The sequence below is a fragment of the Monodelphis domestica genome, chromosome 5 (assembly GCF_027887165.1).
Source record: "Monodelphis domestica isolate mMonDom1 chromosome 5, mMonDom1.pri, whole genome shotgun sequence".
NCBI classification, from domain to species: Eukaryota; Metazoa; Chordata; class Mammalia; order Didelphimorphia; family Didelphidae; genus Monodelphis; species Monodelphis domestica.
This window is the reverse complement of record NC_077231.1, coordinates 158205123-158219530: the sequence shown is the minus strand read 5'-3', so window position 1 is coordinate 158219530 and position 14408 is coordinate 158205123. Positions and strand designations below refer to the sequence as shown.

Genomic DNA, 14408 nt, shown 5'->3' with positions numbered 1-14408 from the left:
TTACTTTATTTACCTAAATTGTCTATATAGAGTCTGTGGGTTTATATTTCACAACAATGCTAATAAAATCATCTGCCTCACACAGTAATTTTATTTGTAAAATGAACAGAATTACTATTCCATAATAATCTATTTTTATTTTAATTCTTTTTTTGGTCATTCTGATATTTCTGTACTTGGAAACTACAATATTTGTTTTCCCCTGCAAGAAGTTTCCAAGAAGCATTGAAGCTATTTAAAATTTTTTATTGTAGTACTCTGACATTGTATCAGAGAGATTGCAAATTTTTTATGAGATATTTATATGTAATTAAATAATAAACCATTTTGAATGTGCATATATATATATATAATATCAATAAATTTATATTTGGACTGAATGATTCAATTCAATTTAATTCAAGATTTACCAAGTGTGTGTACCACATGCACATTGGAGTGCTTGGATCTGTAAGAGATAAAAGTCTAGTCAGTCAAAGTCTTGCCTTCATGGATTTTAACAACTAGTCAAGAAATAGAGTAAATGTGTAGGTAAGAATAATATGTAGATGACTAAGCTGACAATTAGAGGAAAAGAGAAAAGGTAAATTTTTCAAAATTTATTTGATATAAGTTTAGAATTTTATTTCAAGCTGGTAAGGACATGGAAGAGGCTATTTTTAAATGCAAAAAAAATCAACCAATGTGTAATCTTCAGTTATATTTAGATTTTCCATATAGTTCAAAAATATACCTACTATTAAGTTGCTATCTATAACTTATTAAATAAGAGTTATAGAGTGATTTTCTCTTACTTCCTTTAAGGTTGAGTCAACTAGATAAATAGCAAGTGGAATTTTTAAAATTATTTGGCACAAAATAATGAAAATTTGTTCTGGGAGACCCAATTATTTACATATACTGATCAAAATTCACTGAAAAATTACCATGTGTCATGGAAGAGGAAGTCAAAGCAAAACATATTGAAAAAATAGATTTTTAATAGATTATTAAAAAGATATCAGAGAAAAAAACAACAATATTGTTCATTGGTGCTATCCAGGCATTAAGGTTGTGTCTAAGTAATGTCAACATGGAATCATGTTGAATCAGAAGCCCCCACACTTGTAGCCTAGAAAGATTTAATGACCCACACTTTACTTAGCTTAAAAGGTAAAAGCCCCAAGTTTGATCTTGTCACAAGAGTATTTCTCCCTGAGAGAAAATCCAACTTCCAGATTCTCAGACTAACAATAGACCTTAAAGGACTTTAAGGGAGGGATGGTTAAACCTATCAGGTGTTAAGTATCTCTTTTGTCCCAAAGTCCTTTACCTAGGTGGCCCAGCCCTTGGCTGGGTCTTTCCCTTTTGTGTCCATTGTAAAGAATCAGCCTCTCACTATTATTCCTGTCTGGGACTCCTCATTTTCCTTTGTTACCATTGTAAAGTCAACCAACTGCCTCTCTCAAGCTCAGTCCCCATGTTACCCTAGAAAGGTATTTAAGTTTCCCAACTTTAATGGCTCCTTGGAATTGTCCAATCTAGCCCAGTTGGCATTCCCAGGGATCAGTGACCAGAGCAACTAGAGTTCAATCCTCTGACTCTGCATGTGGCACACAGCTCTTCATGGAGTCCCAACTCAGCACTTTACCCCTTTCCTTATTTAAAGAATGGCTTTTCTGAATATTTAGTAGTACTGTGTTTTTTTCCCAGTTAACAGTAACATCAAAATAACACGTTAAAATGCCAATTCAGTTGTTTATTTTGCAACACAACTTTTTTTTTATTGACAAAATTGCAATAAAAATTGTTAGAAGAAATAATCTTCACTGCCACTTTTAAAGAAGCCAAGATTCAATTTTTTTTGTTTGAACACCTCAATTTGTTTATAGTTGAAGTCGGTAAAAGCAAAGCCTCATTCTTATATGATATGCTGACTTTCTTCTGTCTGTGATCCTTCAAGGTGAAACTAACATTATGATGAGAACCTTCAATAACCGTACTCCTGTGGTTGTGATCCAAAATGTCTTTGCTTCATAACAAATTTTAATTTGTAAAAATCTACTCATTTCACTAGTTTTAAAAAGCACATAAAACTATTCACATTTTTTTTCTAAACCTAGGGTCAAGACGTCAGTAGAGACAATTGATTTTAGATTATGACCCTACTGAATTAATCTCACATTGAGCTTGAAATTTATGAGTCATCTCTGTGAAGCAGATAAAATATCAATATAAAAAATTGCCAGGTAAAAAGTGGAAATTTCTATCATAAGCTATAATAAATTGCCTGGCTCACAATCTAATAAAAACATAGACAAGGCTGTGCTTGGTTAGTCTTGAAGAAAAACCTAAGATATTGAAGAATACGGTCATCAAAACATTCAACCTTGTGAAAATTTTCTTATCAAATACTGCCTCTGTCTTTGCTGGGTCAGGGAACAAACCATGCTATAATTGCTGAGTTCTGGTCCATGAACATATGTTTCATTGAGGGGGAGATCATTTTTTGATTGGTATTTTTATATTCCAATTTCTACTGGATTTCAATAAAAGACTCCTTTCTTAGGCTTTTGACTTGATCATTACAGATTTTCTGACTATTCTTCATTTTTATAGGATGTCATAATTAGTTGAAAAGTGAAAAAAGTAACCAAGCATCTACTTATTTTTTGACCTGCTGTCTTTCTCCTGCTCACTCCATAACTCCACACCATTCCAGGGGAGAAATTATTTTATTTTTTTTAATTTTGGAAACAGCTACTGGTCAAGGGGAAAATAGAGGCAATTTATTGAAATGATAAAATATAATCGACTTCACCAGAAATAGACAGTTGTAAACCTTAAAATTCCTTAGACTTAAAAATGTTGGAAATTTCACCATTGGGATATTTCATACTTGGAAAATTTCTTACTGATAGTCTATTGGAATGGGAACCCCATTGGCATGGTAGGTTCCTTCTCTTCCCTTCTTCAGATTACTTTAGGACAGAAACCTTTTGCTGAACAATGGAAAGGACTTTGACCTATGCTTAAGCATAGAACAGGAATTTCTTTGAATCATGATTTGATTTTAGAATTGATACAATGGAGATACTTGGAATAAATCTCCACCCTATTCAGTCCTAACAGGATTGAGTAAGGGCTGCAGCCTAGATCAAAGATTTAATCATTTGAAAATATGACCTTCAACAGTCATGTGCAAAAGCCAGAAACCTCTGGGCGGTCCTGGGTTAAGCTAGAGCCTCCATTGGCACAGGGAAATTGATGAACAGTGATTGGTAGATGGGAGAACTGAGAGGAGGAACTTGGAGGGTTTCCTTAAAGATAGGAGGGTCTGGAGACTTGGGGGGGTGGAGGAGTTTGGTCGAGGTGATTGAGGTGGACTCGGAGAAGCTTGTGCTGAAGGAAGCTGAAGGTGGGGGCCTCTGAGACTGTTTCTCCATTTTGGTCACGTGAGTGATAGGGACTGATCTCTTTTCTTTGCCCCAGCTATCTAAGGGCTTGGGCCTTTTGGCCCAGCCTAAACAGAAGGGGTATTTAAGCCCTATTCCCTTCTCTCCCTTTTTCTTTCTCTCTATCTCTAATTCCTTTCTTGCTCCTATTGTAATTAAACTCCAAAAAAGGCTGACGGCTGACTTGAGTTTTTCATTTAGGAATTACATAGCTGAATTCCTTGGCGACCTTAAATTAATATATATCAGGCTTTTAAAGTGATTCCCTTGTCACACAGTTCAATAGACAAACTATTTTTAAGTAAGTTGTTTCTTGACCCCTATTATCCAAATTATTTTCTTGGTGTTGATTCTTATTTAACATGAGAATGAAATTTATTATCACTCCATATATTTCACCTTTTCAAGTAAAGTTGTTGCTGGTCAAACATCCTTCTCTTTCTATTATGTATTAATGCATATTTTCAAAATCAAATCATATGTTTTACGATTAATTTCTTAAAATTTGCAGAAGCTCATGAATGGATTTAGTATATTTATACATTTTGAAGGACTGCTCACTGAGATAGAGATTTTTGGTTTTGCTTCAACTCAACATGTTAAATACTCTGCTCAAATTTGGCACTGGGGAATCTAAAAATAAAAATGAGATATTCCTTGCCTCCAAGTAATTAAATGCATATATAAAAGTAATTTTGGGAGGAGAGCTAGAATTAACAGGGGATCAGGAAAGCTCTCAAAGTAGGAAATAGTATTTGAACTGACCCTTGAAGGGAAGTTGAAGTTCTAAGATGTGAAAGGGAAGATGAGAGCATTTCAAAAAAGGGTCATAGCTTGGGCAAAGGCAAAGGCATGAGTGAAGTAACTCCATGTATAGATGATAGCAGTATTTTTTTCTCAGTAAATTATATATATATTTGAGAATCATTTGCAAAGAAATAACAATTGAACCAATGGAAGCTAATGAGAACACTAAAGCAAAATGTAGGTGGGAAAAGCACTGAAACCTATCCCCACATGGGTGAGGCATTGACAGTGATTTTTTAAAAAGAGTATGTAACTTCTGAGAAAGAACTCTATCCACACTCAGAGGAAGAACTGTGGGAAAAGAAGCACAGAAGAAAAGCAACTGCTTGATCACATGCATTGATGGGGATATGACTGGGGATGTAGACTCTAAGAGATCACCCTAGTGCAAACATGTTAAAGCCAGTGGAATTGTGTGTCAGATACATGAGAGGGTGGGGAAACAACATGAGTTTTGTAACCATGGAAAAATATTCTAAATCATCTAATTAAATAAAATTTTCAAAAAACCAAAAATAAATAAAAGAGTCTGTGAAAGTAAAGGTAGAAAAGAAGAATCATGAAAACCCAGATGAATGTGAATATTTTTGAGAAGCAGTTGGCCAAAATTATTAAATGCTACAGAATGGTCAAAACGTACTAGAACTAAGAAAAACCAATTATATTTAGCAACTTAATCATTAATAACTTTAGAAGGTACTATTACATGGTATCAAAAGCGAGAGTCATTGATTATAATTTTTAAATGAGTTTTTTTCTGAAAATAAAGTGATGTATAGTATGAAACTTGGAGGCATAAGAGGTCAAGTAAAAGTGTGTGTATATGTCTATCTATTAGAATGGGTGAGATCTTGTTGATATAAGAGAAGGTACCAGTGAATAAAGTGAGAGTGAAGATTAGAAAGTCAGCAGAAATGATCTAAGACACAAACTTTTAGAGCTCAAAATAAATGCAACAAGTTGAGGATTTTGCCTTAGCAATGAGACCCTTTTTTGTTAGAGATTGAAGTATAGGAAGAGAAAATGAAACATAGATTAAAGGAATTTTGAAATTTACTACTAGATATAAAATGGGTGTCAAATGAGTGGCATTTTTCTTGGGCCTCTGCTGAGAAGGAGAAGGGTGGAGGTGGCATACATTGACTTGAGGAATCAAAAGAAAGTTTAAAACAGACATCACAGGGAATAGGAAGTCAGTAATAGAAGAATGAAAGGATTGTCACAAATCAGTAACAAACATACATACTCTATCCAAAATGATACAAGAATTACATTAATATTTCAATTTATCATAGATTAATGTTTACTTGATTATAGGTAACCATTTCAGTAACATGGATCATATCTCTTAGTGAAGTTTTTTGTGAGTTGTAAACAGAAAAATGAAATTCTGACTTGGTGGCCAGACTTTCATTAAATGATTCTAAGTGAATTTGCCCAGGTTCGTCCACTGGAAACATGCATAGAGGACATATCTAGGGTTGAGAGACTTCATCTTATTTGCATAGTTGTTATGAATATAGAGTCTATATAATGTACAACCCTATAATGGTAATGAGGCATTAGACACGAACATAAAGCTCCCATTTAAAAATACCTCTCAGGCCAGCCATTTCTTCTTTTCACAGTTTGGACTGGACTTTTATTATACTCCCATCCCAAGTACTTTCCCTTCCTGACTCCTCCATCTGCCTCTTCAGTTTGCTTAACTTTGCTTTCTTTTCTCATTGGATTGTAAGCCTCCAGCAGGCACAAACTCTTTTTTAAATTCATATCGCTATCACTTAGCACAATGCCTGGCACATAGTAACCACTTAAATGTTTTTAAATAATTGAATAGCCCAATCAAAATAAAGAGACTGGAGGAAATAGTTTTACCATAAAGAATGTGCCACTAATTGTTTACATGATATTATTACTGTTCAGTTGGTTTACAGTTTTCATCTCTCTATCTAACCCTCTGCTCAATAATCAATGAAAGACAAACTTCTGGTCAGGTTAAGTAAGCAAAAGTAACAACAGATTGAGTCAAATCTAAATACAATTTCAGATGCCCTATGATTGAATTACTCTAGAAAAATAAACCACTTTTGTGTGGGAAAGAAAGGCGAGACCCATATTAGGATGAACATTTTTTCCTCATTGACAGCTGTTAAGATTTGTATTTAAATAGTTATAAAATTTAAATTTCTAAAGTAAGGTACAATCGTGTATATTGTCCTGAATACTTAGTTCTTTATGACCAACATGGACTTATATAACGTTCTTTGATATGTCGATTCTGGAAATTATATGTCCTTTTGTCTTCAAGGGGAAACAATGTGTTGCATTGATCACAAATTCTTTTCATCCAGCATCTAATTTGGAGGAACAATATGGTTAATTTATCCCCATACCCATATTACAAAGGAGGAAAGTAAGGCATAGAAAGGATAAGGAAGTTGCTTAAAGCCATATAGGTGATAAGATGGAGTCTAGATTACAGTCCAGGTTTCTTACCTCCCAATATTTTCCCCCTGAATTATAACAAACAGCTTTCCATGATAGTTTCCATTTCAGAGTAAATAGGATAGGTGGTAAGACTAGAAGGGACACAATACCCTCACATAATGATTACAAAACACTCAACAGAACAAAACACAATGAAGAAACAGTAAAAACATTTAAGTCATAATAGAGCTTATTAAAAAAAAAAACAACCTCTTACCTTCCATCTTAGAATCAATATTGTGTATTGATTCCAAAGCAGAAGTGGGATAAAGGCTAGGCAATGCAGGATAAGTGACTTGCCTGGGGTTACACGCTCAGGAGTGTCTGAGGCCAGATTTGAGCCCCAGGACCTCTCTGTAGGTCTGGCTCTCCATCCACTGAGCCAACTTGTTGCCCCCTACGTATTTTCTTTTTAATAAATAACCTTGTATTTCCATAAAAATTAGAAAATGGTATTTTATCTGTCATTCTCTATTTCAAGACAGAATTTAGTTTAGAAATAAAGTTCTGCTTTCAAAAGATTTCCCATCCTCTTTTAAAAGCCTTCTTCAAAATGTCCTTCCATTACCCATAGATATAGTATGGACTTAAAGAGATTTCCATGCTTGTGCTATTCAATTAGAATGGGGAGTAGGGGGAAAAGGAAAGATAGGGGGAAAAAAGGATGCTAGCATGATATGTTATGAGAATCATTTCTTGAATATCCAGTTCTCAGAAGGCACTGATTGAAAGAAATATGAGTCCTGAAATACTGAAAATAATATCTAAAACTAAAAAGTTAATCTTATTTATTGTTTTAAAAAAGACTTAGGGAATCATCATTTTACTTTTGCATCCAAGATAATCCTTAGATATATGAAATTAAAGTCAAAATGTTTTAAATATTGTATGTAGATTGTAATTCTGAATTTTACTTTACCTTCTGCATCTGGTAATCCTACTGCAGGCTGCTTCACTGTCTCTTGTCCATTCTGTGCCATCTTCCCTCTGTTAAAATACATAAATATACTGTCAGCAAAAGCTCTTACAAAGGCTGATGCCAAAGAACATAGAAAATTATAATCACATACAATTGCAATAACATTTTGTCTAAAAGATTCAGATAGGAAATATGTATTCACTCTTAATGATTTTTCAACTATCATTTCAGTGAATGCACACACTACTGTTTCTGTAAGGCCCAGGATGGCCCACAAAGACACATTCTTATCACAATGTTTAAAAATATATCCATATTTTTTTGTTCAAAGTGTCCAAAGTTGAGCTATGAATTTTTGCTCTTTCAGGTTCAATAGACGTGAAAATATTTGCTTTTCATGTTTTCCCTCCACCAAGAGTATTATATATGTATATGATGCAGAAACAATAAAAATGAGAGGGATTAAGCCATAGGAAGAGAAAGTCTCCCCTACTGCACACTGCCAACCCTCTCCTTTGTCTCCAGCTTTGGGAATTATGCAGTTGTTTGGAAAATGTTGAGAGATAGGCTGAGCAAATTAAAAGAAAAAAATGAATTCATGATGATGCTTCATTTCTGATAAGTTTTATAGTCAATTATGATGCAAGCACAGAAAATGTGTAGATCTTTTATGATTTAGAGCTGAAAGGAAACCCCTTGATTTTATAGATTATAAATTGAGGTTACAGAAGAACTAAGAAGTAAAACAATTATCCAAAGTCACTAGATAAAGATGATCCTCCTGAACTTTTATTTTAAAAATCTTATTTTGAAACTATCTAGCCTCATCTTTTCATTCTGATAAAGCTACAAATTTTTCTTGGCTGTATAACATATGGAGTCTTCAAGGTGCCTGAAAGACACATGGCCCTGTAAGAAAGGTTTCCTTACCAAAGTATAATGCTGGAGAAAAAGTGTTGGATATGGAATCAGAGGCTCTAAGTTCAAATCCCAGCTCTACTTCTTATAACATAGTTGATCTTGGAAAAAATCAATTCATCCCTATGAGCTTTCATTTCTTCATTTATAAAATGGGTGGGTTGGGCTAGATGACTTTGAAAATCACTTCAAGATATATATTTATAATTATTTACCTTGATATATCTTATAATTACAAATAGATGCATATTGAATGCATGATGGTCAGGCTTTGATATGATCTTTTTAGAGATATTAGAAATAAACAATACTGGTAAACATCAGACTTTTAAGAATTGGTTATTCCATCTTCATCTCACAGCCACTGAGGTAGATAATACATGATTTAACTTGAGTCAAAAGTTGATCAAGGATTATATTTGAAAGTTTCTCCTTCTAGGGGAAAAAATCCATTGTCATTGTATTTTAATTTAAAATCTAAGAATTTTTGAATTTTTTTTTGTTTGAGATTGTATTTTTATAAAAATCCAAGAATTTTGTTTAAGATTTTACTTTTATAAAAAAAAAAATTCAAAGATTTTGATTCTGTTTGAGAAAAGATCTTCAAGAAAGAAGTTTGAAATTTTTACATCCAGAGAATGAACTGTTGCAGAAAGATGCCGAAAACCTACACTTCATCAAGAAGATCAAGAATGAACTTTGGATGTGATTGATTGGACTGAACTTTTGATTGAACATTTATTGTAACTGTACACATTTATGCCAAAAGGGACTGCCCCTAATTTGGCTTTCTGTCAATGCGCCTAGCAAAACATTGGTTTTGCTTTCTTTTCTTTTCTATTTCCTCTCTCACTATACTAATTTCTCTTAGAAAATTGAATATTGTGTATATCTTTAGTTAGAAGTGAATTTAGAACTACAAAATGATTATGTTAAATGATCAATGGGGAGACTAGTCTCCCAATGATCATCAGGGGGGATTGTAAACCTTAAAATTCCTTAGACTTATAAATGTTGGAAATTTCACCATTGGGAAATTTTATACTTGGAAAATTTCTTACTGATAGTCTATTGGAATGTGAACCCCATTGGCATGGGAGGTTCCTCCTCCTCCCTTCTTAAGATTACTTTAGGACAGAAACCTTTTGCTGAACAATGGAAAGGACTTTGACCTATGCTTAAGCATAGAACAGGAATTTCTTTGAGTCATGATTGATTGTAGAATTGATACAATGGAGATACTTGGAATCAATCTCCACCCTACTCAGTCCTAACAGGATTGAGGAAGGGCTGCAGCATAGATCAAAATTTAATTATTCCAATCTCTACCCTACTCAGGTTAACAGGATTTAGGAAGGGCTGTAGCAAAGGATCAAAGATTTAATTATTTGAAAATATGACCTTCAACAGACATGTGCAAAGCCAGAGACCTCTGGGCGGTCCTGGGTTAAGCTAGAGCCTCCATTGGCACAGGGAAATTGATGGACAGTGATTGGTAGATGTGAGAACTGAGGGGAGGGAACTTGGATGGTTTTCTTAAAGATAGGGGGGTCTGAATACTCAAAGGAGGGTTGAGGAGTTTGTCTGAGTGGTTGGAGTGTGCTCTGAGAAGCTTGCTCTGAAGGAAGCTGAATGTGGGGGCCTCTGAGACTGTTTCTCCATTTTGGTCACGTGAGTAATAGGGACTGATCTCTTTTCTTTGCCCCAGCTATCTAAGGGCTTGGGCCTTTTGGCCCAGCCTAAACAGAAGGGGTATTTAAGCCCTATTCCTTTCTCTCCCCTTTCTCTCTCTCTCTCTCTAATTCCTTTCTTCCTCCTGTTTGTAATTAAACTCCATAAAAGGTTGACTGCTGACTTGAGTTTTCGTTTAGGAATTACATAGCTGAATTCCTTGGCGACCTTAAATTAATATATATCAGTCTTTTAAAGTGATTTCCTTGTCACATCATATAGAGGTAAGGAGGCCTAAAGATGATCTGATTCCAAGGGCTTAGGGATTCAGACAACCCTCTAAAGACTAATGAAGAGTGTCATAAGGCCAGGAGAAGACCTTTCTGAGAAAAAGAAATCAACTAAAAAAAAATCTCAACTAAAAGAAATAGCCTCAAAAATGTAAAAGAAAATACATGGTAATCCTATATATTTTTATTTCTGCATTTGAAGCCATTATATAAAAAGAAACCATTTATATTTATTATAAAAACAGGGAAAAAAAGAAGTTCACAGACTTCACATTTAGAAATTGGTCAGGCCAGCCCCAAGAGATCCCCCTTCCCCCTGGTAATTTTGCTAGGTCAAACTGAACTTACTAAGGCAAAGACCTCATAAGATTAATTTTTTAGAATTAATTTATATAGAAACAAATCCAACTAAGAATATAATTTTTACTGAACACTTAGCTAAGCACCAACAGCAAAGAAGCAGAAATAAAGCAATAATTAAAAGGGTTGTAGTAGTTGAAAAATTGGGAAATAAAACCATATAAGGGAAAAGTAGACTTGTGACTTTCAGAGTTATTTTATTAAAATTTCAAGTAGATTGAATTATTCTTATGATTATATATTTCTCTACATTGCTTTGCCCAGGGTGGCTTTACAGAGTCACTTATCTATCTAGCACAGGGGCTGAGGAAGAGCCTGGACTTTAAAACCAGAAGAGCTAGAGGGAGCTCTAGTCCACAGTATAGAATGATAAATTTGTTGAAGAGGAGGAGGAAAGTACCCTAATAAATCCTGGTCTGTGGCCTCTAGATTGAATTCATTACTGTGAATTTATTTGAATCCACAATTCATTCAAAAGAAGTCATTTACCTTTGATCTTCCTCTCTAATAAATTTACTGATATAACTGCATATTTAGGCATTTGGGTAGTGGTAGAAGGAGCAAGAATAAAAATTGAGGGTAAATTAAACTTGGTCTTCAGCATACTGTTTTGTGGTGGTTTTATGTTTCTATCACTAACTATTTTGTATTTAAAAATTCAAGTCAATTTGTGATCTCCATATTATGATTTTCCACCAATCTATTACCCAAATTTATTATCTACATGTTTGTTCCTCTTTGCATTTCTTTAATTTTATTACTTATGTGTCTGAAAAAATAGTTGCATGATATGAATTACAGGGAGGAGTGAAAATGTACTAAAGCAGCCTGCAAAATAGGAATGGAAGAAGCATAATAAATTGAAACAATTCTACTTTTGGTTCAGGGCCTTGTGATGTCATCTGGGCAAGGAGCTCCTTTCTTAATCAATGCAAAAGTAATACATTGTAATTTGTAGTCTTAGAAAGTTGTCTAAAGGATAGAGAAGATAGTGACTGTCTTCCCCAAGATCATGGAGACACAGAAGAGAGTAAATAGCTTGGGAGAATGAAAAGAACATAAGCTTTGTAGTCAATAAACTTGAGTTTAAATCCTATGTTTGACCTTACGGGATGCAGGGCATGGTGCAACCTCCCACAACCTCAGTTTTCCTATCTGTAAAATTAAGAAGTTGTACTTGAAAGGATCAATGTCCCTTTCCACTCTTGACATATAATTCTTGATCGTTTTTACATGAAGGGTAGCTACCAGACTACTATGCTCTGTTGTATGTCAGTGCTATTTTTTATAGTAATGATTCTGTTAAGAATCTGTGGTTTGGAAATGACTTGGGGTTTGGGAATTTGTTTAAAAATCTCAGTTCAAATGTGTCCTGAGACACTTACTCTCTGTGTGACATTGGGCAAAGTCACTTAAATCAGGCTCCGTTTTCTCATCTGTAAAATATGCTGGGAAAGTAAATGGTAAATCACTCCAATATCTTTGCCACAAACCCCCAAATGGGTCACAAAAAGTTGGAAATTACTGAACAACAGTGTAATACTAATATTTTATACACTGAAAAACATTATTCTGGGGTTCATAACCTTCACCCAACTTTTAAAGGGACACGTGGCATAAACAGAGATGTTAAAAGCCCCAGTTTTGTAAGGGACTCATCAATTTTTAGTCCTGTTTCTCATTTCAAGAGCTATTTCTATTTTATGAGTTATATATGAATATTCTTTATTAAGGGAGACATTAATGTTTCTTGGGATCACAGTCCTAGAAATAGCATAGTGTTAATAGTCAAGATAATCAGCTTTAAATATCCAGGCATTTCTACTTCAGAAGTGTAAAGGAGTATTAAAATGTGTTAATTATTTTAAATTCTCATAGCAATGATTTCAAAAATATCTGCCAAGTATTATTGGGCCAATGCCAGTTTTTCAAAATATTCTTCAACTCTACTTTTGATTTTATTTTGTCATGGAAAGTATGATGATACAGCAGAAAGAAAGAGCAGTCATGGGACTCACTCTCAGAGAACTAATGTTCAAATCATGGCATACTCCCATGGGCCTCAGTTTCCTCAAGTTCAAAATAAGGAAGCTGATCACAGTGAATAAGATACTAGTCTTGAACTCAAAATGATCTGGATTAAAATGCTATCACTATTTCTCACTGAACAAGTCATTGAATCTCTCTGTACTTCAATTTCCTTATGTAAAAAGAGAGGATTAAATTATATGATTTCAAAGGTCTCTTTCAGCTTTAAATCTATAATAAATTCTGGAATGATATCTATGATCTAATTATAAGATTAAGACATATCAAAATGCTTGTTCTGAATTGAAATCTATTAGAATTAACCTGATTATTTTGATGATTTTCTTATTTAATACAAATCTGAATAAATAAATGTGGTGACTGGTCTTTATCCAGCTTTAAGATAAACAATCAATAGTCCTAGTCTAGTTCTGTCATGTCTATAGAAACCATCTAAATGTCATCATGCTTCCTAAGCATTTGTTGAGAATGGAATGTTACTCTTTATTTAGATGAATTTTCTTCTTAAAATAATTTCCCCATTTTCTTTTAAATCTCAAAGAAGCAGATGATGGTGGATGACTCACACTAAAGAATGCTTGTGTTTGGCTCACTGCTAAATATGTCAAAGGGGAAGAAAAAAAAAACTTACACTCTTGGAATGGGAAATAGATTAGTCTCCCCTGCAGTGCTGCTACTTCCTTCACTGTCCACACTATATCCACTGCCAAAGCTGCTGGCAGATGAGCCAGTAGAGACGGAGCTTTCCGCAGGTCGGTGATTAGTAGGCCTTGCTGTATAGGGTGGGAACATCAGGTTAGAGAAAAACTTGAAAATAGTCAATATGGAAAGGTTGCAAATATATAAAATAAAGTTATGATTATATTTCACATTCTCTTCAATAATATATAAAATATAAATAAATATATATTTTTTGAAATAAAACAAATTCAGGATTTTTTTTTCATTGGTTGATCATATTTTCTGATCCATAATGCTCCATATCAAATTAACATGTGATCCCTGTCTTATGGGAGAGGTTTGGTGGATGCATGGAGGCAGTCAAAACACTATTTTTGATTATCTGTTATGACTTTTAATTATATCTTTAAGACTATGCTGGCTGAAACTTTCCTTGATTTTTGACATCATTTTTCTTTCATATTCCATGGTTGTATGATTCGAGGACAAATAATCATGTACCTCTTCACAGAGGAAACATTTCAAAAAACACTCATGAACAGAAATGAGGACAACAAGGGGACAAAAATAAACATACATGTCTTAAGTCCAATTAAAAAAACAAGATTCTTTTTTTTTATGACAGAGGATGACAAAATATAACCCTTTGTTGCTGTGTCCAAATTGGTGGAAAATAATCTGGTCATTTAGATGGACTTCAGAAAGTTTAATACATAGAATTCATTTTGTCTTGTATAGGAAGTCAGTAATTCATGTTGTGTTCCCAAAGTTTGCGAATCAGTTTAGCAC

General features: G+C 34.0%; 1 protein-coding gene across 4 annotated transcripts in view; it reads right to left on the bottom strand.

Annotated features, from left to right (window-relative positions):
- The window catches only part of PCLO (piccolo presynaptic cytomatrix protein), a 623741-nt gene that overhangs the window by 102307 nt on the left and 507026 nt on the right, over positions 1 to 14408 (bottom strand). For all 4 annotated transcript variants that reach the window (XM_056799474.1, XM_056799475.1, XM_007504012.3 and 1 more), the window contains 2 exons: positions 13570 to 13711; positions 7651 to 7718 (listed from right to left, as the gene is read on the bottom strand). In XM_056799474.1, the coding sequence (XP_056655452.1) occupies positions 7651 to 7718; positions 13570 to 13711 (210 nt within the window). The remainder of the gene's footprint in view (positions 1 to 7650; positions 7719 to 13569; positions 13712 to 14408) is intronic.